Source organism: Lotus japonicus, chromosome 1, assembly GCF_012489685.1.
Source record: "Lotus japonicus ecotype B-129 chromosome 1, LjGifu_v1.2".
In the NCBI taxonomy this organism is placed as follows: Eukaryota; Viridiplantae; Streptophyta; class Magnoliopsida; order Fabales; family Fabaceae; genus Lotus; species Lotus japonicus.
The window spans coordinates 116,031,564-116,057,795 of NC_080041.1; the positions used below are offsets into that span (position 1 = coordinate 116,031,564).

General features: G+C 34.6%; 2 protein-coding genes and 1 long non-coding RNA gene across 7 annotated transcripts; 1 reads left to right on the top strand and 2 right to left on the bottom strand.

The window, feature by feature from the left end:
- Positions 1-416: 416 nt before the first annotated feature.
- LOC130729608 (uncharacterized) lies at positions 417-8,947 on the bottom strand. Of its 5 annotated transcripts, XM_057581417.1 has the most exons (9): positions 8,715-8,947; positions 7,724-7,870; positions 4,657-4,786; positions 3,524-3,846; positions 2,385-2,555; positions 1,867-1,956; positions 1,615-1,673; positions 925-1,075; positions 417-784 (listed from the first exon to the last, which is right to left on the bottom strand). In XM_057581417.1, exons 4-9 carry the CDS (start codon positions 3,815-3,817, stop codon positions 701-703), a joined length of 849 nt encoding a protein of 282 aa, XP_057437400.1. In that variant the 5' UTR covers positions 3,818-3,846; positions 4,657-4,786; positions 7,724-7,870; positions 8,715-8,947; the 3' UTR covers positions 417-700. The 5 variants fall into 5 exon arrangements, with proteins under 5 accessions (XP_057437400.1, XP_057437398.1, XP_057437399.1 ...); XM_057581415.1 differs by lacking the exon at positions 4,657-4,786 and having other exon boundaries at positions 7,724-7,866; positions 8,715-8,944; XM_057581416.1 differs by lacking the exon at positions 4,657-4,786 and having other exon boundaries at positions 8,715-8,944.
- Positions 8,948-10,321: 1,374 nt separating this feature from the next.
- Positions 10,322-12,907, bottom strand: LOC130729610 (uncharacterized). The gene is made up of 2 exons (XR_009016057.1): positions 11,103-12,907; positions 10,322-10,563 (listed from the first exon to the last, which is right to left on the bottom strand). It is a non-coding gene; the product is annotated as an uncharacterized LOC130729610 (long non-coding RNA).
- Positions 12,908-20,137: 7,230 nt separating this feature from the next.
- LOC130729611 (protein SIEVE ELEMENT OCCLUSION B-like) lies at positions 20,138-24,539 on the top strand. The gene is made up of 7 exons (XM_057581422.1): positions 20,138-20,350; positions 20,469-20,573; positions 20,877-21,325; positions 21,496-21,602; positions 21,914-22,056; positions 22,150-22,641; positions 23,696-24,539. Exons 1-7 carry the CDS (start codon positions 20,138-20,140, stop codon positions 24,380-24,382), a joined length of 2,196 nt encoding a protein of 731 aa, XP_057437405.1. The 3' UTR covers positions 24,383-24,539.
- The last annotated feature ends 1,693 nt before the right edge of the window (positions 24,540-26,232 follow it).

The following is a 26,232-nucleotide window of genomic DNA, read 5'->3' on the forward strand; positions in this document are numbered from 1 at the left end:
ATAAAAGGATTAAAGTGAAATAAAGAATAAAAAATACAAAGGTGTAATTTATAAAAACGAGTGTTAAAATACCATTGATCCATCATTTAGGGTGATTCAACCCAAAACTTGTTTAGGGTGATTTAGACACTTAAAAATTACAAAATCAAAATAAACTTCTAGCATGGAGGTTTTGAAGCTTGGAACCATATATACACCAAATAAGAATGAAACGAAAAAATAGCCGGTAGTTAAAAAGGAAAATGTTTTATTCACACCTCATTTTGAGGTGGAAGGAGGTGGAGGAGGAGAGAGATAGGAAGAAAAGAAAAAGTAAGAAAGAGAAAGTATGAGATATGATAGATGATAAGAGGAGAGAGGTAGAAACAAAAATAGGTGGAAATGAAATGTTTAAAAGATGAGGTGTGTATATATCATTACTCAGTTAAAAATGCATATTTAACTATTATATACTTGTCTGGAAAGATACCTCAACACTTGTATCAAAACATGATGCGACTCTGATTTGGTGACTAATTTCTCAAAATATACATTTTCGGTGGGCATATCAGAGTGGATATGTCATTTGTACCAGTATTCCTGTATCACAACATATAATCTACCCCCTCTACAGTTAGGAAGACAAGAAAATTCTATTGATGAGTTCTGATGAACCAGAATTACAGTTCAGTCTTTCAAGAACATTTGATGATCTCCTGAGCTAGGCTTCTTGATTACAAGAAAGACTTTTGGCTTTCTCCACAGCTTCAACATAGTAATACAGTCTCCAGAGTGTAGCATTATCCTGCACAAAGTCAACATCATAGTACTATTAAATTTACTCAACACACAGGAATCTAAGTTTATATTGCTAATCAAGTCCGTTCCAATGTATCAAAGTAATGCCAATAAGCATACATCATATACCCCCAATTAGAATATTACCTCCTTTTCTAAATCAACAAATATTTTGTCACAACTTAGTTCTTCTGCTGGTCTACTTCGGCAAATTATCTCCGCCACACGGTCAAGATTTCCGGATGGTAGCTTTTGAATTAATTTCTGTAGCTGTTGCTTCTCACCAAGGGTCATGGGCCTGTAAATTGATGTCAGAATTTTAGACTAACAAGAACATCCCCCAGATTTACAGAACAAGAAAAAATAACGAAGGAGGCTAGAAGCTCTTTTTGGCCTTCAACAAGATGCTCCATCACCACCTTCATTAGAACTTTATTTGTAACAACCTTAAACTGACTAGTGCTCCATAATCACCTGCCTTTAAAATTTTGGGTCTATGCATTTCCCATTGCAAACTATCTCATTAATTGAATCTTACAATATTTCTTACTTTTTCACCATATACCACATTACAAACATCTTAGTTTTTGAAGTCTTTGGGTGAGGGGAAGCATTTGAAAAATAATATAAAATCATTCATGTAAGCTATGGGACAATTGGTTCATGACACAAGTTTTGCCCAGAACTCCCTATGGTTATTTATCTATGGTTTCTCAAATAATATTTTTGTGCTAGGTAAATCCTTATGAGTAAGTTTATGGATGCTACACAAATTTACATATATACTCTTAAGTTTGACAACCTTTCCTAAATCCACTTAACAACACCATAACATACCTGCACTTTGACGTTACAGCATCAAGAAGCAATTCGAGTCGTTGTTCCATATACCCTAGCTAAAAGACAACATTAAACACCATTTAGATACACATATTACTGCAGATATCATACAAAACAAAGGCTTCAATATTACCAGTTTCTAAAGGACAAGAAGCACAAACCAAATACAATGATTTTGAAAGAAACCAATGACACAGTACGGATGATAATCATGGCTTTGAACACAAAAGAGAAGTGTGAGAAAATTACTGTTTCAGAGAGTTCATTGGAACATTTCTTCACCATCTCCTCAACCTCCACGTTATCATTCTCCAATAGAAACTGAAGATCGTCACTCACCTAAACCATTTTATTGCCATTATTATAGACATATTTTGCACATGTGACAACTTACATGAATTATAAATGCAACCAGACTGATAAGTATCTTATGCCTTTAGTTTCTTTTCTTCTTAAAACTTTCTCCCAGATACATTCATTCTCTAACACCTTAATTTTTCTTTTAAGTCTACTCGATTGTTTTCTTTATGAGTAAAATGACTTAAATAGTTAAATGGTGAGCTTAAGTGGTCAATTTGCAATGAGAATTTGTCAATTAATTATTAATTATATTAAAAAGAACATAAAGCTTTTTGGAGAAGTACAAAGACACAAAAAGGATAAATCTCCATATATACTATGCATAAATATTTTTTCTGAATTAAGAGTTTAAGATTGAGGGTTAAAATAAGAGCAACACGAAATCAAATCCTTGATAAAAATTATACCTTATTACTGCATTGGGGATTGACATCACTAGTTTGTGCAGAGGATGATGAAGACACCTTTCGCTTTTTACTAGGAACCTTCACTACATCAGATGCAGTAGCCGCATGATTCACGGAATGTTTTCTTAGACCGGATTGCAAATGTTGAGTGGTAAGAACAGGGTCTACCACCTGCATTTGTGTTTACAGAGTCAGTAATGTGTCTAAATTCCATAAATAAATGAGTAGGACAGCAATGTATATGGTTTAGCAACCGATGCAAGAAAACACATGCATACATTGTTAACAAAGAAAACATGACAATAGATTTAGTAGAAATAATCAAATATTCACATTTAATAATTACCTAAACTCAATCCCCCAACAATATCATGTTTTGCATATGAACACTAATAAATCTTACAAAAAGAGCTCTTATAGTAATGATTCAATGGGAAATATACCAAGAAAAAATGGGACCAATAGGAATATCATGCCATTGAGAATGTCAGAATGTACAAAAGCCAAACATATGAGTCCTACACAATTACACGCACACAAGCAATCTCTAAAATGTTTGACACTACTACATATCTATATATATGTAGTATGCGTGTCTCCCTGTCTATATATGTATCTATCATGTGTATATAGGGGTGGATCAATATTAGTTTGAGGGAAAAAGAGGAGTTAATCTAGATCATCTATGTATGGTTTGTCAAAATTGGCTCTCGTCACTTCTCATATTCTCACTTGATATGTCCCTTGTACAAACACATGCTTGCGGTACATGGATGAACAAAGAAAGAAGTGCCATTCCTAAATAACACGATTGAAACCCTTGTTAACATTTTTCATGTTATAACTTCCCTTTTTTTTAAATTTAAGTTGGTTTTTTTTTAAGTTATTTAAAAATAAAATGAATTTTTTCGAGTGTTGTGTGCTTTAAGTGTCAAAAGTGTTGGCTAAGTGTCCTAGCCAATAAAAAGTTAATTTTAGGACACCTAATGAGGAGTGTCCAACACATGTCATACGGGTTTGTGACGGAAATGTGTCCAACACTTCAACACCTCCTAGGTTGCTAATGATAAAAGTAGTTAGGGTGCTTATGGTTCCTACATTTTGTAAAAATAGGAACATGTTCAAGATGCATGAATTACCTCATCCACTTCTGATGAAAGAGTTTTTACACTCTGTCTGAGCAGTGATCTTAATCTGTCCTTTTTAAAGTCTGAAAGCCCAGCTCCAACACCATTACTATACAATGGACCAGAATTATCACTGTAATTAACTAAATTCTTCTTTCTTCCCTCTTCATATTTATTATGAGGTAGCTCAGATGTTTGAGTAGCAACAGAAAAAGCATCCTCATCTTGTGACAATAGTTCTACTACTTCAGAAGAATAATAGCCAAAGTAATCAGGTCCTACTAAACTCCTTGGGGCATTTGACATAGCAAATGGTGGAGCGCAGCAAACAAGAACTACATTAAACACAAAATAAAATATACATGAGATTAAAAGAAACACAAATAAATAAAGACTGACGAAAGCGCTTGAAAAAAACACATCCAGACAGAAATTAAACTGAATTTAGAGGGAGAAAAGAGGAAAAGAGTCAATTATTACAACTGGTAGTGACAATCCTTTTTCTTTTGTAAATATAATGATAATCATTAACAAGGGAGATTACGAAAAATTTCTGATTATAAATGAAAAAGGCATCCATAAGGTGAAAATTCACATCATGCCTGCTAAAGAATCAAGAGAGGTATACCCATTATACCTTTAATATTGCATTTTTCAACTTAGAAAAGTGAATAGAGAAATGATGAAAGCATTTAGGGTCTGTTTGATTGCAGTTTTTTAAAACTGCATTTAAAAACTGTTTTCAGAAATTGTGTTTGAAAACTGTTATTCAAGAAAAAACTTTTCGAATTAAATGTTTTCCAACATTAAAATAATTGTAATCTGAAAACTAAAAACTGGAACAGAAAATATCTTTAGATATTCTGGCATTTTAAGTTTAAAAACTAAAATTGAGAACTGTTTTCGAAAACAGTTTTTGAAAACAAACCAGTTTTTAATTTTTAGTTTTTAAAATAGAAAACAGTTTTCAAAAACTGTAACCAAACAGACCCAATGCTCCACGCACGTACAACGTTTCACCCTAGGAATTCAACTCGAGTGATCCGTATGTGCACCCCTTGACCATTCAAAATACAACTGTACACGCCCTCTCTCTTTCTTCTTCTATCACTCAATAAAAGGAGGGCATGGTTTTCATTTCTTACTTTTCTCTCCTGCTAATTCTCTGATTCGCCTCGGTGGTATCTTGCTCCGGCTACCGCTACAACTTCCCTCCTACCAACACCCTCGTCCTTATTTCACCAAGCCTTCTTCCTCAGATAACGTCCTCTTCCGCTGCAATCATAAGATCCTAGTTAACAAGGAAAGACTCTTAAACTTAAAGATAGAGTCCTAAATTCAAACCTAGAGCCTTGGAGACATGTATATTGTGCAAACTTCGACCAAGATGAAAGTCTAACTTGGTTAAATTATGATGTATTGTGATGGAAATTCAAAAAAGCCTTAGATGTGAGGTCAAAGACATCCAAGATACATGACAATTCGAGAAAGATTTAGTCAAAAGAGATAGACAAGACTCGCACTTAGGAAAAGATTTTCCCAATTCCTAGATCAATATTGGAATATTGGAAGCTAAATTCGAGGTAGATGAACGAAAATGGAATTCAAAGATTGAACCCGAGAATGTCACGATTGCAAAGCAAAATACCATGACAACAAAGTCACACACATTATAAGCCAAGAACTCACATTCTTTGCAGTTACGAAACTTGAAGGTAAGGAACGACTCGAGATGGTATGAAGAATTCGAAGGCGAGATCAAAGTTGCAGGGTTATGCCAAATGAACAGGTTAGAATAGACAATTTCTTTTACTTTCATTCATGTCCTTAGGATTAAGTTTACAATTGCTATGTATAAATACCATAAATGGGACATTGTAATATTGAGAAAGGGTTGGATATCTGATATTAAACACTAAAAGTCTACGTCAACTATATACGATAGACTTCCACACATAGTTCGTGTAAAATATACTATTTCGTCCCAAATAGCAGTCGGCTCCAAGAGTGTGATAGCGGGATAACGCATAGCAGGATGACAACTCTTCAGATTTTTTTATATATTTTTTTTATAATTAATTGTTTAATAATATAAACATATAAATACGAAAAAATGTCAAATATTGCCTCAAATTCACAACATTCATAATAGCAATAGAAGTCATAAGTCATAAACAATAACACACAACTAAAAAGCAAGGAAAAACTAAAAAATAAGCTCAAGCCTTTAAGACTTTAAGTAACAAAGGTGAACTTGAAACAAGAGTTCCTAGACTCCTAACTACATAAGAAACCATTCATTTACATCTTCTACCACTAAAGGGTGGTCGCTAGTGAAGAATTATTATTGGATAGCACCGGTGGTCCTTGGGACTCCAAGGGGGCAAACTAAGTAGAGAGCAGAGGGCAGAGACAAATGGAGAGAATACTTACTTCTTCCGACGACAACAACAGCTTTGCCAACGCTTCTAATTTTGCATTCCTTAGTAAGGAAGTGAAAGACGCTCATTGGTTTTATTTGACCTTACTTGGAATCCATTGATCCGGTGATCCCACTCTTGCTTCAGCGTTTTGGTGGCAGTAACTATGGTACCTCTACCTTCTAACACCAAAGGGGGAATCGTGGCTAGTGTTCTGTGGACATAGAAGACGCAACCAAGGAGGAGATAAAGCACAACATGGACTTGGGTGAGATGACATTGATTTAACGTCAGAACGAGATTATTGGGTTGAAGATGCATTCAACTCAACCATTGTCGCGTTCCATTATTGATGTGTTTGTCCCATGAAAGACTCAAGTTCGGGCATGACCGAGATATTTCTTCGGTAAACGAGGGTGGCTTTCAACAATGGTGATGCTATGGGTCTTTACCCTTGGGTCCACTCAACCTACTCCAATGTCGCTGGACAAGGACACTTATGCACTTGTTGAGTTAACCATTACCCTATTTGCCACCTACAAGGGATCTTGAAGGGGCAGATTGTGTCTACTTTGCTAGCTTTCAATCTTTAGGACAATGTTGATTTATGGAGGGACGAAATCTATTAACCTAGCGGTGAAACAAGTCCACTTACAAATGGTTTTCAACGGTGACACAAACTTTAGATGACAACACTCCTTAAAGTGCCCACATCATAATTCTTCTTCCTTCCCCATTTTGGAATACCTAGGTGCCATTGGATGCCATGCATACGACTTTGATCCATTATGACCCCCACCTTCATGTCGCATATGTGGGTGCCGTTCCCAACGGATTTCTTCTTCCGACCCCAAACAACGTTGGAAAAGTTCAATACAGGTTCTTCCAATGCTTGTCCGTCCCGCATCCATTCGCTCCATATAAGCATCCAACTTCACTAACAAATTGTCTATGAAAAGAAGCTTTGATGCCAAGTTGTTATGAACCTGTGGGTAGGACCCAGTCACAGGTTTGGACATCGAGGGATCCTACTTGCGACTTATATTGAACCAGAGAAGCAAACTCATCCTTTTACAAACTCAATTACTCAATCCATAATCTAATCCAAGAAGAGTACTTTTAATTGTAATGAAATAATCTGACTAACTAAATGACAGTAGCACAACATAAGCTCAACTCAAATAATAAAAGCTAACTTAGGCCCCATTTGGAAGAGCTTATCTGATAGCATAAGCTCTTATGTCAGTGTTTGAGAGAGCTTAACCAAACAGCTTATGGTCATAAGCTGTTAGCTTATGGTCATAAGCTGTTTTGAGCTTATTTTCATAAGCTACTCATGAGAGCTTATGCTTATATATAGCTTATTTTCAATTTATATCAATAAGAAATTTAAAATAGCTTATGAATAAGCGCTTATAACGCGCTTATGTTATAAGCGCTTATGGTCATAAACGCCTAATTAAGCTGTTTCCAAACGGGGCCTTAATACCAAAGCAAACATATAAAACCAAACAGAAGTCCAAACACCACAAACCCCCACCAACTCTAATTAAGAATCATAACAAGATTGCCCCCTTTAAAACTCAACCATACCCACAAGGTTGGAAGCTAGTAAATTTAAGCACACCAACCTTAGTAAAATATGATGATTTTGTATGTTGTCCAAATGGGGAAGAGATTTCTACTTTATAAGATCTAATACAAATAATCATGGCGACAGATAATAATACTTGAACAGTTAAATAGACAAAAAAGAAAGTTGTTAAATGATGTAATAAAGATAAAGCATTACCCAATTGATGTCAATCGTAGAGGTTAAAAGTGGTTGTTTGAACCCTTCAAGTCAAAAGTTCGATTCTTAAGAGACACACCCATGAGGAGACCCATGCTTTTAACCGCACATGGGTTGAATAAGATTGTCTTAATACAAAATACCTGACTAAAGAAAAAAATTATTAGTATTACACCAACCTTTCATCTCATATCAACTTTTTCTTCATGTTTCTTTAAAAGTATAAATAAATATAAATATAAATATTTCAATATTATTAAATCACAAATCACAAGAAATTGCAAAAAAACAAAAAAATTGTTATTTCAACTCCTCATAGTGGAATATAGCGGACAATAGTGGCAAATAGCAAAATAGCGGTAAACCCTCAAAGCTCTACGCTAAATTGTTATGCCGCCACTTTAACCGTTATTTGTAGTTTAAGACAAGTGTCTTCTTTTGTACCCAATAATATTCGAGCCAGGAACATCATGGTGAGACTAACTCTTCCGGCGAGAGTTTTTTTCAGTCACAAGACTCAAACCCAAGACCTCACATAAGAAGAATCAAATATATACCACTATAGACTATATTTTCAACACTATCATATCATTGTTTTTACTCACAAATAAGAAGTAGAAGTAGAAGAAGAAGAAAAAATTACACTATTGGATATATTCGCAGTAGCTTTTTCTTTTCTTCTTATTTTCACCTTCTTTTCAATTTCATTATCTATATTTCTCTCAATTTTCTTCTCCCTATTGATCGGTGTTAATGAAATGGAGAGAACATATAATTACCCTTAAAATATATGAAAAACTCAACTATTAAGAGGATAAAATTAAGTGTAGAAAATATCAATAGAATATTCCATAAGTATACAAAAATCCTTATTTCATGATCGGAACCAAAGTTTAGAAGATAGATCTACAAAAAAAACTGAAGAAATTGGCAAAACAACACTTTTCAGATGACTTTGATGAATGAGGGAGAGAAAAAAAAAAGTAAGAACCTTGTGATTACTACTACTTTTCTGTCTTTGTTGCATGTATCGTCCCCCTCCAGCGTTCATAGATCGAAACCAGAACAGATCGCTACCAAGTCGGTGGCGCACGCTGCGTGTAAACGAGATCCGGAAGCAGCGATTGATTGAAAAACAGCTATTGAAAGAAAACGGCAAACACTGACGGTGCAATTGATGGTCTAGGGATAAGGGTATATAAAGCTGGATTCGGAATTGGGCTTCAGATTCGGATTTGGCCCAGCCCATACCCTTATCCACTTCTATAACATATCGTATTGGAGATTTTTTCAACGTGTGGTTATTATTTATCCCCTTTATCTTGTCAATCTATATATATTAGTAAAGCTCACTTGAGCTAAGTATTAAATACAAATACACATAACACATGAGATTCTACTAAGGAAAAAAATGATGTTTTAATGAGAGAAGCAATAACAACTTTGTAACTGAATAAAAATTATAACCCACTGCAAACACATTAAATATATTCAATAGTATAACATTGATTAACCGGGCAGTTTCTATGGATGGGCAAAATGTATTGCCTACATGTGTTTGAAGGCACAAAGTGGATACTAACTAAAAGGAAGCTTGACAGATAACTTTAAATGAGCAATGTGTTAATGACTAATTTAATATCAATTTTCAGTTGCACATTTCCTTGAAGATCCCACGAACTTGCTTTCCACCAATTCATTTTCAGTTACACATTGCCTTGAAGACCACACAAGCTTGCTTTCCACCTATTCATGTTGAAATTTTTTCAGTTATACATTGTCTTGAAGAAATGCCTATTCACCTAGCAGTTTCTCCCTGCAAGCAAATTAAATTCATGACTTTTCATTTTTTCTTATGATTTAGTCATTATCCTTCACGATGTAAAACCAAACTTATAAAAAATAAATGTAAGACTATAGATACAGGGGATTCATTACTGCATAAAGCATCAACAACTCACCACTCATGATATCAATAATTGCCACAGAGAATAGAATAGACTCATAACAAACCATGACAGATTTCGTAACTGATTATACAGAAACTAAATAAAATTGTCAGTGTCCAAAATTTATTCAGTTACCTACATTAAATAAATAAATATAAATGTATCATATAAAACCATGCATTTATTGTGTATCTCTATTTAAACAAATCACTCACACACTCAAGTTATAGATATTTTACACTCCATCACCATGTGAGCAAAATGACAACTTCCACTAGCTATTTCAACAAGTATGCCATTTTTTATTACATTAGCTAATTTTAAATCTTTTTTTTTATTACTCATTTCTTCTTTCTTTGTGTCAGGAGAAAGATCATTAACGACAACAAAGAACTTGCATTCCTTGATCTATCCTCCAATACAAGATTGGAAAATAGAAGTACGAGTATCATGGATATAGGACACTCTGAATATATATAGGAAAAAAAATCACTGATATGGTTCTAAATCTAATTGACAAGAAGGTTTCAATTTTTTATTGTCTTTTACTAACATTTTATTATCACTAAACTTAGTTCTCTTGAATTTCTCTATAGGACAATCATTGCAAGGCTCAGGGCTGGAAAAAAAAGATTGTGCTTGATGTGGCTTCATCAGGTAAATAACTACTCTATATCTATCTTATGCTTTTCTATATGAATATCTCATAGAACAAAAGTCAATCTATATCCTATAAAAAGAGAAATTTCATTTCTACACAAGGTTCTTCAAATTTACTAACACTAACAATAAAATCAGAAACCAAAAACATATATATGTCAAGCTGAAACACTCACAGTTACTCCCTCCTTGCTCGATACCACCACAGAATGAGCCTAGATAGTATACTTCCTGTGAAAAAACATAGTATTGTAGTGTTAATATTGTTTATTATTATTGAATTAGAATAAAAAAAATTGTAAGAGAAAAGGATATCATATATATAAAGGGTCAGAGGAAAAGCTCCTCCCAGATTATACAACAAGGAAACAAAATTGATTAGTACAAAACAGCAGCAAAACTACAAGGTAAGAATAAAAGTAGTAGAAGCTTAAAAGAATACAAAGTAAAATTAGAACCCCAGGAAGAGTAGACATTGCAGAAATTGCACATCTTGGTTGCAGACCAGGGGAGACAATCACGAACAGATAAGTGCTCCTTAATACAAATTCTCAAAAAGCAAGTAAAACCTCAAGACTCCTTCATTTCAATAGCAATTTCTACCCTTAAGGTTTAAATGACATTTTTTTAGGGAAGGTTTAAATGGTTGTTTTAATACTATTATTTAATTTAATGACAATAAGAACCAACAAACAAGAAATAATTCAATTATAGAGGAAGAGGTAAACACAGAATAGCCCACAAAGAACAAAAGGCAGTGAAGAAAATACCTCCACAAATCAATGACATGGAGGGAGAGGAGGAACCTTCAATTCAAACTCCATTATATGACCATACCATAGAGAGAATATCATGGTAACACTACTACTTTAGTCTACAATTATGAACTCTATGGGCCTCGCTGGAAGTCACGCAGCGGTGGTCGTTTGTCCTGTGCAACACAAGTTTGACAAAGAAACAAAATTGGGTGGGACGGGGGTCAGTGGTGTGGGTCGCACGTCCGACGGAAGTTGTCGGAGGCCTGGCTGGTGGTTTCGTGGTCGTAAGGGAAGGAGGAGGAGAAGAGGAGAGGCCAGGTGTGGTGGCTAGGGGGGGAAGCGTGTCTCACTCTCCCTTTTCTCATATATTTGTTATTTTTTATTTATTTATTTTTTTTGTCAATTTTTTTTTAATATTTACTTTTGTTATTGATGATAAATATTTGAATTATTCTTACTAAAAAATATTTAACAAATATTTATCTTTTTATTTAATCAATGATGATTGAACTTAATAATACATTTTTTTAGTAACTTAAAAATACATTTTTACAAACTAAATAATCACACTATATTAATATGTATTAAATTCATTGTACTCTAATCTTTTATTTTTTTAAAAATTCCAGGGAGCGTATCATTATTAATTACTACCTTGAGGTACAACACTCATAGTCGATTTAAAATACCTCTAGATGTTTTTGAAGATAGTACGAGCTTAATCAAGTAAAATACTCAGCTTGCTCAATTAATAATTCAAATAGATTTGATTATTTGGAATGAAACACCTATGACTAAAAGGTTGGCATTTGAATCCCTTGATAGAACACTAAAAGACATTGTTGGTTTCTTCAAGATCTTTATGTTTTCTAAAAGTATGATCGTTGACACTTCATCATCTGCTCAACTTAATTTATTGGCATCTGAATTCAACAAATGGATATTGCAAATGATAATATATATAACTGAACAAGAGTTCATGTATCCGGTGAAGTTCTTGAATTCTTTAAATTTCAATAATACCCAAACCATTGTTGCACCTTAAAGTAGGAATGTCAATTATGCTACTCAGGAACATCAATCCAACCCTAGGAATGTGCAATGGAATAAAACTAATTATTGTACATCTAGGAGAATAGAAAATAGAGTCGCAAATACTTCAGGAAGTAACACTGGTGCAAAAGTGCTTATAACACATATAGTTTTTACCACAAATAATTCTAAATGATATTTTATGCTAAGAAGAAACAATTTTCAATAAAGTTTGTTACACCATGACAATTAACAAAAGCCAAAATCAGTCATTGAACTATGGGAGATTATATTTGCCAAGACATATATGCTCTCATGACCAATTATATTTGCGTTGTTTAAAGTAAGATTACCAAAGGGATTGAAATACTTATTGTTGAGAAAGATGATACATATGCGTAATATACGAAAAAATTTAGTGTACAATGAAGTTTTTGATGAACTTTCATTTAATATTCTTACCTTTATACAAATTAAAATATCACAATTTAAAATTACAACTTAAAACAAATCTGTGCAGCGCATAGGTAAAAGAACCCATACTTGAATGCATTGTACCAAACATCACATTTTCTTTGTAATAAATATATTACACAATAAAATTAACTTATTGCTTAAATTAAATATTTCAAAGTAAATTAGCAATTTTTTATGTCATTGGATAAATAAATTTTTAAGTTGTTAAGATTATTTCTATGCTAATAATTATATAATTTGAGTACTATTAATTATTTACACAAAAAATAACTCTAATTATATTTATTGAAATGTCTTAATTAACACAATTTTTTATATTTATAATTAAAATTATTTTAAATTTTATTTATTTAAACTATAATAATTTATATATAATGTTCTATAATATTGTAAGTAAACCCGTGCAACGCACGGGTATAATATCTAGTAAATATGTATTTCACAATTTTCTCATCTTTTATTTAAGGAAAATAATATTAACAAGGTTACTAATGTTAAATTAGTCATGTCCTTAAATGATAACTCAACTTGTAAGAGCTGCAGACATATGTGTTGAGGAGAGAAATGTTCCATGATCAATCTAGTGGGTGTAATTTATCTTTCTGATATATAAATAAAATGGTCGAATTGGTTTTTGAATTTGTAAGCGAGTTTGATTTTACTACCTCTGAAGAGTGGCGGTAAAAAACCGTCACTAATTGTAAAAATGACAGTCATTAAACGTCATTTTTCTCAGATAGACTAAAATCAAATTCTTTTTCAAATTCAGTGACTAATTTGACCATTAACACTATTAACAACTATTGAATGACTGACTGCCTTCATCATGTTATTATGTTGTTGTTAGTAAATTTTTTTTTGTTTTTTGTTTTGAAGCTTCTAAATCATTCTCACAAGAGGTTTGACTTCTATTTTTTGTGTTCCTTTGATAAAAGGCTTAAATGCACTTTTGGACCCTCATGTTTTAACTTTTTGCGATTGTCAACCCCATTTTTTTTTCTACGAATGGGAACCCTATTCTTTCAAAACGCTGCACCGTTTACCCTTCCGTCCAAATCCGTAAAAAACTTGACGGAACACGCTGATATGGCCTTCCACGTGGATAAAAGGGGATTTAAAAAAAATGACTTAAATGCACTTGTGGACCCTCATGTTTACATTTTTTGCGATTGTTGACCCTGATCTTATTTTTAGTATGAATGGAGACCCTAATCTTTCAAAACGTTGCACCGTTTACCCTTCAGTCGGAAGGCTAGGTAAGTGGGTTCCATCAAGTTTTTTATGGATTTGGACGGAAGGGTAAACGGTGCAACATTTTGAAAGATTATGGTCTCCATTCGTAGAAAAATAAGATCAGGGTCAACAATCGCAAAAAATATAAACTTGGGGGTCCAAAAGTGCATTTAAGCCCTGATAAAAAGATTAGGTGCATTCTTTTTTTCAACATTTTCTTATTGATAGATTAGAATTTATGTTAGTTAAGAAGAGATATGAGTCTCATTTTTTATATAGTGGAACTCATGAATTTGGACCAATATAATTTGTCTGGTGTTAAAGTTCAACCAATGAGTGAAAGGGTATTAAAAATAAAGTGTTAAAGTGAATGCTATTATCATTCTTCTTCATCTACTAATGTATTTTATACGAGATCTTGAAAAATGAGATTCTCCTTAGTTAAATTATTTATTTTCTAAAATTTGTCAAGTCTTTAAAGGCTACATATTAAGAGTAATGATGTGTTGGACATACACACCAAAAAAACGTTGCATAAATCGTTACCTGAGTGTCACATTGTTATCAATGTGATAATCGTATATGTGGTCCTTTGACCTGAAGTCATTATTATTATGTCAATATCAAAATTTTGAATTCGAGACAATTAGAAGAAGAGGCATGTGATCAGAGGATAAAGGGATAAAATGGTCATTTTGAAGCTTACTTCTGAAAGAAATCAAGCAATGTTCAGACTTAGATCCTCGGAGATATGGTATATTGTGCAAACTTCGACAAAGATGAAAGCATAACTAGGCTAAATTATGATGTATCATGATGGAAATTCAGAAAAACCTTAGATATGAGGTCAAAGGCTCATCTAAGATACATGAGAATTCGAGAAAAGGTCTAGTTAAAGAGATAGAGAAGACTCACACTTAGGATAAGTTTTTCTCAAGTCCCATATAATTAGTTAATATTGAAAGTTGAATTCGAGGTAGAGGAACGAACATGGAATTTAAAGACTGAACCTAAGAATGCCACGATTGCAAAGCACAACCCCACGATCACATAGTCGCACACATCATAAGCCACGAACCCACATTCTTTGCAGTTACGAAACTTAAAGGTTTAAGGGACGACTCGAGATAGTATGAAGAATTTGAAGGTGAGATGGAAGCTTTAGGGTTGTACTGGATGAATAACTTAGATTAAACAATTTCGTTTACTTTGAAAGGGTTTGATATCTAATATTAAACACTCTAAAAATCTATGTCTACTATATACGACACCAGCCATACATAGTTCATGTAAAAAATCTCATTCCGCCTTTTTCAACTTTCTTTGTCAATCGAATTTGCATTTTAGTTCATTTTCTTCATCAGTTATTACTTTTTCTTTTGTTAACTTTTTGCTATTCTCAATTTCAACATCACTTTGGTGTTGAACTATTTGTTTGAACTTTGAGATATTGGTTAGCCGGAATCAAGATATTCTATCATTTCGAAGTGTTCTCAAAGCTAGACCTAGCACCCACTCAACGCATTTTACATAGCTTGTAAACTACAGAACCTAAGGACCCACACCACAGGACGTAATCCAAGTCCCAGATTGCTCGTTGGGTCCATTTATTTGAATGTGTAATTTTCAAGGTAAACAGATTCCTACATGAGTAATTATATGTTTTAATGTCGTTAAACATTACATGTTACAAGGTATAAAGCCGATAATTGAGTTTAGTATGAATTATGCGAAGGAATGTTAGTAATGTAGATGAGATTTGTCTCTCATATTGAACACGAGTAAATGTCTATAGGCCATTTGATAGAGTTAACTTTGAAATGCATGGTCGGTGTTAGAAAGGGTCCATATGAGATATTTATTTATAGGAATTTTCTCGGGTATCAAGGAACATATATTGAATGTAAATCGATGGCACGTGAATGCATTGAGTTCAATTAGATATATGAACAAAGAGATCAATTATATGAAATAAAATTGTCACATGATAGGTTATGTCAAAATAAAGGCATTCTTGATACTTAAGTCATAATGATGTATTTTTAAATACCACTCATAAATATGTGATATTAAATATTTCTAATCACTCTCAAGTGGAAGTGTGAGATCGTTGAAATATGCACTAGGAGCTTGTTATTATTTACACCTGAATAAGCAAGAAAACATATAGGACCATATGTATAGAACTATCCCACCGGAAAGTATTATATTTTCTTATTGGCCATGTTCATTGAATAAGCCCAACTTCCTTAAGCAATAGTGTTAATTAAGGTTAGCCATATTGGGAGTGCTACATTAAATCTACCCCTTGCGTGCTTATAAATATAGCATAAAATGTTCAAAACTGAGTTAGGCAATTCATTCATACTTTCGTGTCTTCACTTGCACAAGAATGTGCCAGGGTTTCTAGTTAGAGAGTATATGTGGAATATAGATACGAGGTTGATACTGCTTCAAACACCCATGCCGCTAAGGTATTCCTTAATTTGTATTCGCTTTTTAACTTTGAACCATTATAGTAATAAGTAGGAATTTAAGTAAGATAGAAATAACGATGGGATTGTATATCTGAGGGGCGATGGTGTTCTCGCTTAAAATAATTTTATCAAACTATTTTACACAGTTAGATAAGAAGGTTCTATTTGAGTTAAATTTGAAATTTATAACTTAGGTTTCTCATCATTAAAATAAGGGAGATTGTTAAGTCTAAAAGACAAGTACCTAAAAATCACTTGGTAAGTTCTAAAGATAATAAGAATAACGTTATAAATATTTGAATGAACATGATTAAAGATTGAGCTTTTAAATTTCAAGAAGTACGACTTAATGTTTGGTCAAACAAGGACATCATCTGCCTAGACTTGAGGATATCACTTACCATTTACTAACATTGTACGTGAGATATTAAAGGCATCGCCTGTCACCAAGCAGGGCCGGCCCTGGGCCTGTGCAAGCAGGCCCACAGCCCAGGGCCTCCAAAATGAAGGGGCCTCAAAAAAAAAATTGAATACTTTTTACAGCGTTTTTCTTAAAAAAGCGCTGTAAATAGTCCATCTTTTACAGCGCTTCATACCGCTGTATACTATTTTACAGCGGTTAGAGGTCCGAAGCGCTGTAAAAGGCCTTTTTTGGTTTAGTGTACCTATTAAACTTTCTCTAAAAAAAAATTTAGGGGTCCATTTTTATTATTAACCCAGGGCCTCCAAAATGTCGGGACCGGCCCTGTCACCAAGTGAAGACAATGCCTAAGAGCATCTCCAATGGGGGTTGCTTAAATCCAGTTGGCAACTTAAGCAACGTTGCTTATTTTGGAGCACCACTGGAGCAACATGACGTGACAGTTGGGTTGCTTAAATTTAAGCAACGGTTGTTTATTTAAGCAACGGTTGCTTATTTTCTCTCTCCTTACTTTTTGACTAAAAAATCATATTTTCTCTTTCATTCATGTACTTGTATAGTGTCATTACCTTGAAATAATATAAATATAAGAGGTATAATGGGACCCAACTAAAAGTAAACTAAGCAACCGTGGTTAGAGCGAATTCTACTTGGGTTGCTTAAATCCTATGTGTCAGTCTGGACCCACCGAAATAGTTTTTAAGCAACCCAACTAGCAACTATGTATTGGAGATGCTTTAAGGTGACACTTGTCTTAGTATGAAAAGGTGAGTTTTGTCTTATCCCACATTTCTTAAATAGAATGTCTACCTTTGCAAAGTCAAAACTGAAGCTTATGCAAAAAATGGAATGCTCATACATAACCTTCGCCCAAGGTTACCATTTTTTTGTCTAATTTATAGCAAAGGTCAAACAAAAGTTGAAGTGAAGATTTATTGATTACACAAACAGTCCTTTAAATTTAATGTAGTACTTTCATATCATTTAAAGAGTGAAACCCAAACCCTAATAGTTAAATTCAAGGGTCTATATAAAAAGAGAAGATTGAAGACCATAAAAAGTGCTTATTCATAATTTATGAGCAAACAATCTTTTCAGGTTTTCACTTCCCTCATTTGTCTTAAAGCCTAGCTATATGTATACTTAAGGTCAAACACTTAGAGAAAACGCAAGCGTGTCAAAGTGCTTACATCATAAACACTATCAATTCTTAAGGAGAACACTTGACAGTTACTCACATATATTACCAATGAGAATAATACTTGAAGAGTGTGTTGCTACACTCTTGAACACATTCAATATGATTGATCTAATTTTTTAAAATTCAACAAATTTCTCCCACTTTAAAGAAAAAATTGTTTTGATTTTTTATTAAATTAAACCAATTACATTGACGGTTTGTTTGGTAGAGTACTTATAGGAGAGAGAGATATTAACGATGGAGTTGGTGAAGAGAGATTGAATTCATACTCGTTTGGTTGACGCAAGATGATGATAGAAAGAATTGAAATGGTGGGACCATAATGATTTTTTCAATCTTTTCCTTTTGTGCAGAGTTGAGAGTTGTCTAACACATTCACGTGTCTTCCACGTTTAACGACACATTTAACTATATTGTTAAGTTAAAAAAAAAACATGTCTTTATGTGGGATAAATTGATTTTTTAACATAATTTTTTTCTCTTTCATCCACCTCATTTTTTCACTTTCCTTTCTCGTTTATCCCTATCATATTAAATAAACTATAAAATTTACTCTATTTTCTTATCTCTGTCACTCTACTCATCTTCTTTATTTTCTCTTTCTCTCCTAAACCAAACATACCGTGAGTGTGTTGAAGAGAATGTGTTGCTAGCCTTTTTAACTTCTCTAATCTTCAAAATTTAACCCCAATTGGAAAAACCAAGTTGGTAGAATAGTTTGATATCATTTCTCAGCATGATAAGAAACTGAATAAGCGTGTCACATATTCAGGATTTAGTTAGATACTTGGCATTGCGATTAAGAAACAAGGATCTATAAATAAAATGTTAGTCTAGTTGCTAGTGTAGAAGTTAATGCCGGCAAAGGGCTTATCATTTTGTTAAACATTGATTAGTGGAAGAGAAGATATTACTACCTCTTTCATAATTAATTAGTCTACCGGCTAGTTTTTGTTTTGTTGCCTAAAATCTTTCACTATTTGTCATTTCTACTTTCGATTATGACAGAGAATATTCTCAACTGATGTTGCAAGTTAAAAATGGAATCAAAGCAAAGAAGCGTATCAGACCTTCAACACGTTTCCTATTTTGTACCATGATTTGAATCCGGTTGTCCCTCATTTACTGAACAATGATGCTTAATCATAGGCAAAATTTGATAACTCATAGCTGTATATACATTCTTATAAGACCATTGGTTTGTGGCAAGCTTCCTATTTATTAAAAGCTTACAGGAAACATATAAAAGCATAGAAGTAGATGCCAAATGTCGAAATCTATTTCATTTACTGTCCCAGAACACTTGCCGCATAGTTTGATGATTTATTAAAGTATTTATTGCTTCAGCAGTTCAGCTATTTAGCCACACAAAAAATATCTACTGCAGTACTGCTTCAGCTACATAAGAGCATCTCCAATGGAGTCCTTATTTTGAGACTTTAAAATAAGATTCGAATCTTATTAAATCCCACCATTGGAGCTATCCTACATGGCATGAGATCTTAGCTTTTGCTAAGATCTGTGCCTTAGCTCAGGTACTCTCAAATGTTGGATCTTAAATAAAATAATATTTTTTTTTTCTCTCATTCAATACCATAACCAAAGTGAAAATTAGGGAGGGAAATAAATAATATAAATATATTGGGTATCGTGGGTCCAGTCAAAAGTAAAATAAGATCTCAACCACTAGAGTGAAATGAAGACCTTATCATCTTAAATCCTATGTGGCAATTTGGGCCCACAAAAATTGAGTTAAGTCTCAAAATAAGTTCCTACCATTGAAGATGCTCTAAGATAATGATATATGACTTACTCGAATGCTTGTGGAGGATACTTTATTAGACCAAAAAATTTTAGATAATGAGAGTCATGATGAGAAGTAGGTTTCATTGGCCTAAGCCAGTAAAGAATCTAGACTCTGAAGCTTTATTTTGTTTTGTCACTGCTTCATTGACTTGGGACATACTAAAGTGAAGATGTGGGGACAAAGGACAGAAAGAAACTAAGGACTTCCTTCCTCTTAACGTTCCAAGAACTTAATTATGCTGAAAGAAAGGAAGTTGATTCAGCTGGGCTTTATTCCTTTCTCTCTAGTATATGTAGGGGGAGCTATGACATTGCTTTTAAAATTAGAACTACATCAGCCATCTCTTCTTTGCCCCAGACCTGAAGTTCTTTATCTTCATTTTATTTTCTGCAACTCACCATGAGTAGCATTAGCAAGTTGGGGGCAATGCAACAACTGATGAGAAGTGGAAAAACCATGCCTGCAAATGCAATTTCTGATGACAGCATTTTGGTGAAGAAAATAGTTTCAGAGCATAATCCTGAGGGAATAGAATATGAAGTCAAGCCACTTCTCCATATTGTTGAGGACATTCTTAAACGTTCCACCTTTGTCTCTGAAGGCGCTCCAACGGTATGATGCAAATAGCTCAAAAACATAGTACATACATAAGCAATTGTAGTTTTGTTTTGATTAAAATGTAGATTTGGCTGAGATTACTATCTTGTGGTTAACATGTACTTTATTTCAGGGTGCTCTTGCACATGTTGACCATGTCGAAGACAGAAATCACTTTCCTGCCCACTCAAGCATGTTGGAGGCTCTGTCTGTAAAGATTGATCGCATTTCCTGTGAGGTAATAGAAAAATAACATAGAACATAGGTAATCTAGACCAGAATATTCACATCTTTGCTCTGTCTAATTACAGAAACATTGTGATACTTCATACCTTTGGACCAGCTGATCTTCTCAATCTAATCATTGAAACATTGTGATACCACAACTGATAACATGGCCTGCTATAACTTATAAAAAAGTTAACATATTTAGAGATATCGAGTTCTGAATTTGTAAAAAGGATATCAGAATATCAACTGCATGCTTACTTTTCCATCAATATAACAAATTAACAATATCAATGCCAACATGAAATTTCAGATTTCGTACAAGACTCTTAGTGGTGTAGATGCACACTCCACATCAGTTGCAATATTTGACATGCTTACAATCTACCAGTGGGATGTGAAGTTGGTGCTGGCTTTAGCTTCTTTTGCTCTGACCTACGGTGAATTCTGGCTGCTTGCCAATATTCACGATACAAACCAACTCGCCAAATCAATGGCAATTTTGAAGCAATTGCCTGGTATCATGGAGCATGTGAGCTCGCTGAAACCACGGTTTGATACCCTTAATGATCTGATTAGTGTGATATTAGATGTGACCAGGTGCGTTGTAGAGTTCAATGATCTGCCAACTAAATACATCACACAAGACATATCAGCCTATACCACTGCCTATAATCATATCCCTATTGCTGCTTACTGGTGTGTTAGAAGTATTGTGGCTTGCGCTGCTCAGATCACTAGCCTCACTACACTTGGTTATGAGTATGTTTCTCCAGTCATTTCTCAAAATTTTCATGTTTGTAATTGTAACACACATGCACTAAAGGTCAGAATTTTAAAATTCATGAATAAGTTACAGAGTATCATTACACCTAGCTGGTAAATGGCAGGGATTAATGTGGCACACAAATAATATATCAACCTTGTTTCAGGATCTTCACGTCCACTGATGCATGGGAGCTTTCCACGTTGGCTTTCAAGCTCAGAAACATAGTAGATCATCTCAGGAAACTACTGGGAAGCTGCCACAAACACATTGGTAAGCCACTTAAATATATATTCAAATGGAATATATGTATGTGTATGTGCACCTATGTATGTAATGTGAATATTAGTAGAGCTAGAGAGGTAAGATGAACTGATCTTGACCATTTAATTATATATTGATAGTCAAGATTGATTTAATCAAATATGATATTGATTATTCATTTATGCTGTATAGTCACGATTAATGCCACTCATGAGAGAATGTTCATGCTCTTACCAGTTATGCTTTCTAAATATATTGACACAGAGATAGATAGATATACTGAAATGCTCTGAATAATTTAAGATCACCATTCAATGTAGAGAAAAGGATGGATGTTGAAGCTTACGATATGCTACGTGATTTATTTTCGAGAGCCCACGTTGACAACATGAAGGTTCTCAAGGCTCTGATTTATGCACAGGAAGATATTCTGCCTCTATATGATGGTGTTTCCAAGAAAAGGGTTTGATTTTCTGACATAGTAAACCTACATGATGTATTACTATTATTATAAGTTAGTGATGCTAATGCTGATACAATTCATGCAAACAAACAGGCTAGCCTGGAGCCGCTGAGAAGGAAGAATGTTTTACTTCTATTTTCAGGCCTGGAGTTCTCCACTGATGAGTTTCTGATTCTTGAACAAATCTACAATGAATCAAAAGTTCATACACCAAGAATGGAGAGTAGATATGAGTTAGTTTGGATCCCAATTGTGGATCCAAACTCTGAATGGACAGCACAAAAGGAAAGTCAGTTTGAGGGCCTGCGAGTGACCTCGCCATGGTACTCTGTGCATCATCCTTCATTGATAAGCAAGGCTGTCATCTGGTTTGTCCAGAGTGAATGGAAGTACAAGAATAAGCCTATTATTGTGGTTTTGGACCCTCAAGGGAGGGTTTCTTGCCCTAATGCTATTCACATGATGTGGATTTGGGGAAGCGCTGCCTTTCCGTTTACAAGTGCTAGAGAAGAAGCTCTGTGGAAGGAAGAGACCTGGAGACTTGAATTGTTAGTGAATGGCATTGACTCAGAAATATTGAACTGGGTAATCATCTCATCTGTTCTAGCAATCAAAGACTTACTTAATTATGTATTTCAGTATGCTCTAACCACTATTTAGTTACCATATTTAGACTAGCCTCAACCCAAAAGCACAGTGCAGCTATTTTAGATAATTGTGCAGTTAAAACCATCACATATGGACCATTTAGTTCACATGACTAGATAGGATACCTCAAATTACATAATAGAATGACACACAATAGATCTTCAAGAGTCTGCATTTCCTTAAGCCCAACCCCCACCCCCCCATTTCCATTTAAAATGAGTAGATACCTCTCCCTCTCAATCTCTCCTTCTATTGATAGGTAACATGCCTGATTTCTAATAGGCACCTAACATATTCACATCTGTCCCAGTTTTCCACAATACAAAGAATCACTGTGATGTAATTACATCTTGGACTGCAGCCACATGATTAAGGATATTAACCTCGCACTTTATTAGATACATATCAAAATACATAGGATTTGCACCTCCATATGCCCATAGGTCCTAGTTTCTCTCAAGATGACTAGATACCTCTCTCACTCAATTTCTTCTATATATAGGCAACAAGTCTTTTTCTTCTAAATAGCCAAGCAGACCAAACTAACTATCTCACTACCAGACACCTAATTAACAGACACTCCCCCATTCACATTTGTCCACAAATTTTCAAAATTTAAAGAATCATCACTTTATCACAATCGTGCCAGCAACCATAATTTAAAAGCAGAGGCAATTTCACATGCCCAAGGTTTTAAATTACCGTGATTGCAGCCATTGATCCACAACATCGTGATTTTGTAGCATGTTTGGATCGACTTCTCTTACACGAGAATTGATATCAATTCTGAAACTCAGAAGCTACCGTCTTCGGAATCAACCGTATAAGGGTTTCCAAGTAATCTCTACAGCTGCAATTGTGGTCAAATCAATCCCAATTGTCCATAATTCCCCCCAATGTATCATAATCACCACCATCAACTGCAAATTTAAAAAGTTGTTCATTCCATTTTGCAAACTAATCAATTCTAAAATTTCAATTTCATGAACAGATCAAGGAAGGAAAGTACATTTTCCTATACGGCGGCGACGACGCCGAATGGGTGAAAAAATTCGTGAAAGAAGCCCGGAGAGTAGCACAGGCAACCCAAATCCCCTTAGAAATGGTCTACGTCGGAAAAAGCAACAAACGGGAACAAGTCCAGAAGGTGATCGAAACCATCGCCCGCGAGAAGCTCAACACACACTGCTGGTCAGAACAAAGCATGATCTGGTTCTTCTGGACCCGTCTCCAAAGCATGCTGTTCTCCAAGATCCAGCTGAAGCAATCAGACACAACGCAACACGACCACGTGATGCAGGAGATCAAGAAGCTTCTCAGCTACGACAAGCTCGGAGGGTGGATCGTGCTGGCGAGAGGGTCGCAGATTGTGGTGAACGGGCACGCGTCTACGGGGTTGCAGACGCTGGTGGAGTATGACTTGATGTGGAAGGATCCGGCGGAGAAGGAGGGGTTTGAGGCGGCGTTTAAGGACCATTATGGGAAGCTGCACACGGTGGCGAACCCGTGTTGTAGATTTGAATTCTCGCATTCGATGGGGAGGATACCGGAGAGGCTCACGTGCCCGGAGTGCCACCGCCATATGCATGTGTTGACGACGTTTCAGTGCTGCCATGATGAGGATATTGAGCAGGATTTTTTTGTTAGCAGTGTTGCTCCTCCTACTTCCACCATTTGAGTTGGGTTGCTCCTTTTCTATGCTGCTGCTTCCACCCTGCAATTGTGTTTTTCTTATCATAATAAAATGTTGAAGAGGTTGGTTGAATTATCATGTAACTTGTTTTTCTGTATTTGGCTCTTGTCTATGAAAGCTATTGGCATTAAGATTGTGGATATGCCTAGTCTTTTGAATCATCATCAATAAAGATTTTTTTTTTTTTGAAAATATCAATTAAAGTTACACCTAATACAAAATTGAGTTAAAGTTTTTAATCTCCATGGGTGAGTTTTGATTTAGTCTCTCATCGTAGAAGTAATGTTGCAAATAGGGGTGGGAATAGAGCAAACCGTTCGTAGGGGCCCATGGCCTAGCCTACCACAGGCACAGGCCAGACCAGACCAAATTGGTAAATAGGCAAGACTTAAGCTTTTTGAAAAGCCTATTTAGTTAAAAAGGCTAGACTCAGGCCATTTAAAAGGTCTTTTAAGCCTTATAGACTAGCCTATTTAAGTAAAAATGATTAGTATTTTTCTGCTACAATGTAAATATGATTAGTATAAATATATTTTACCATTGATGATGTCTATATATTAGAAATTTATCATAATATCTTGATATTATATACTTGATATTATATACTTATTGACATTTTTATATATTTAAGCAAATTGACTTATTTAATGACTCAAAGTTATAAGTCTATTTTGAAATACATATATAACGTATTTAAATACCTTAATATAAAGTGTGATTTTATACTGACTCTCCGACTCTAAGAAACCAACATAATCTCTCGTTTAGTTTCATCTCTACCTAATAGCTTATAATATTATGAGTCTGATTGTTGAAAAAATTATTTTAGTATAATTTAACCCGTTAGTTTATAAGTTTGATAGCTTATGTACAAATAAGTTTGTTAGCAAACGTAAAACTCTTGTTATGAAACATGCCTTTAAATAGGCTGCCAGGCCAGGCCAGGCTTTCGAGAAGGCCAGGTCAGGCTCGAAAAAAAACCTTTGACAGGCCACAGGCCAGACTCAGGTCTTAAGATTTTAAACAGGTTAGGCCTATTCACGCAAAACCTACCTAGGCTCAGCCTATTCCCACCCCTAGTTGCAAAAACCAAAAGCATTAATGCATTTAGAAAAAAAAGGGTTTTATTGGTTACTGCTCGTCCTGAACCGCAGTTTGGTGCTCTAAGATCCCGCCATCGTTAGTTTGGTTTTCTTGGTTACTTAAACATTGGTTCCTTGACAATAGATTTTGGTTTTGCTACATTGGCTTGTTGATCGAGCTTTCGTGTCGTAATGTGGTGGCTTGAATTGTGCTATTGGATTTGTCACATAAGTGCCCTAATGTAGGGGGTTGTTCATACACCCGCTTACCTTGTCCTCCTCTTACACTTGTGAATTATTGGTGTGCACATGGTTGAGATAGCTCTCATACAACTTTAGTACCTTTAGGCATTGACTTCGTCAGATTATTTTCCCCAACAAACATAGCATTATGGGGACTATAGTACAATAAAGACAGATTGAGGCTCTTTGGGGGCTCAAATCTTTGAGCCGATTGTACATAACCATATTGCAGATCCATGTTACAAGTAGTTTAAATAGCGACTATAAGTTCACCTAAAACTGATCAGCAAAATCATGTTTCAAGTCTTTTAAATAATGACTATAAATCTAAGTAGTTCAATATAGTTTGATGTATGCTTAGTTTATAAGAAGGAAAAATCACGTATGGCTTAGGTTTGTTGATTCTTTTTGCGCGTTCACGTATCTATTGACTATAGTATGATTCTTAGAATTTGCATGACAATTAGAAGTTGATGTAAATCTAGTTTATGAGAGTAACCACCTTCACAT

Excerpts from the sequence above, each read along its gene's own strand:
- LOC130729611 (XM_057581422.1), top strand. The coding sequence starts at position 20,138 with ATGAGTAGCATTAGCAAGTTGGGGGCAATGCAACAACTGATGAGAAGT. Across the intron at positions 20,351-20,468 it reads TCTCTGAAGGCGCTCCAACG|GGTGCTCTTGCACATGTTGA; the intron begins GTATGATGCAAA and ends ACTTTATTTCAG. Across the intron at positions 22,057-22,149 it reads ATGGTGTTTCCAAGAAAAGG|GCTAGCCTGGAGCCGCTGAG; the intron begins GTTTGATTTTCT and ends GCAAACAAACAG.
- LOC130729608 (XM_057581419.1), bottom strand. The coding sequence starts at position 3,817 with ATGTCAAATGCCCCAAGGAGTTTAGTAGGACCTGATTACTTTGGCTAT. Across the intron at positions 1,957-2,384 it reads ATCCCCAATGCAGTAATAAG|GTGAGTGACGATCTTCAGTT; the intron begins GTATAATTTTTA and ends AAAATGGTTTAG. Across the intron at positions 1,674-1,866 it reads CCAATGAACTCTCTGAAACA|CTAGGGTATATGGAACAACG; the intron begins GTAATTTTCTCA and ends GTTGTCTTTTAG.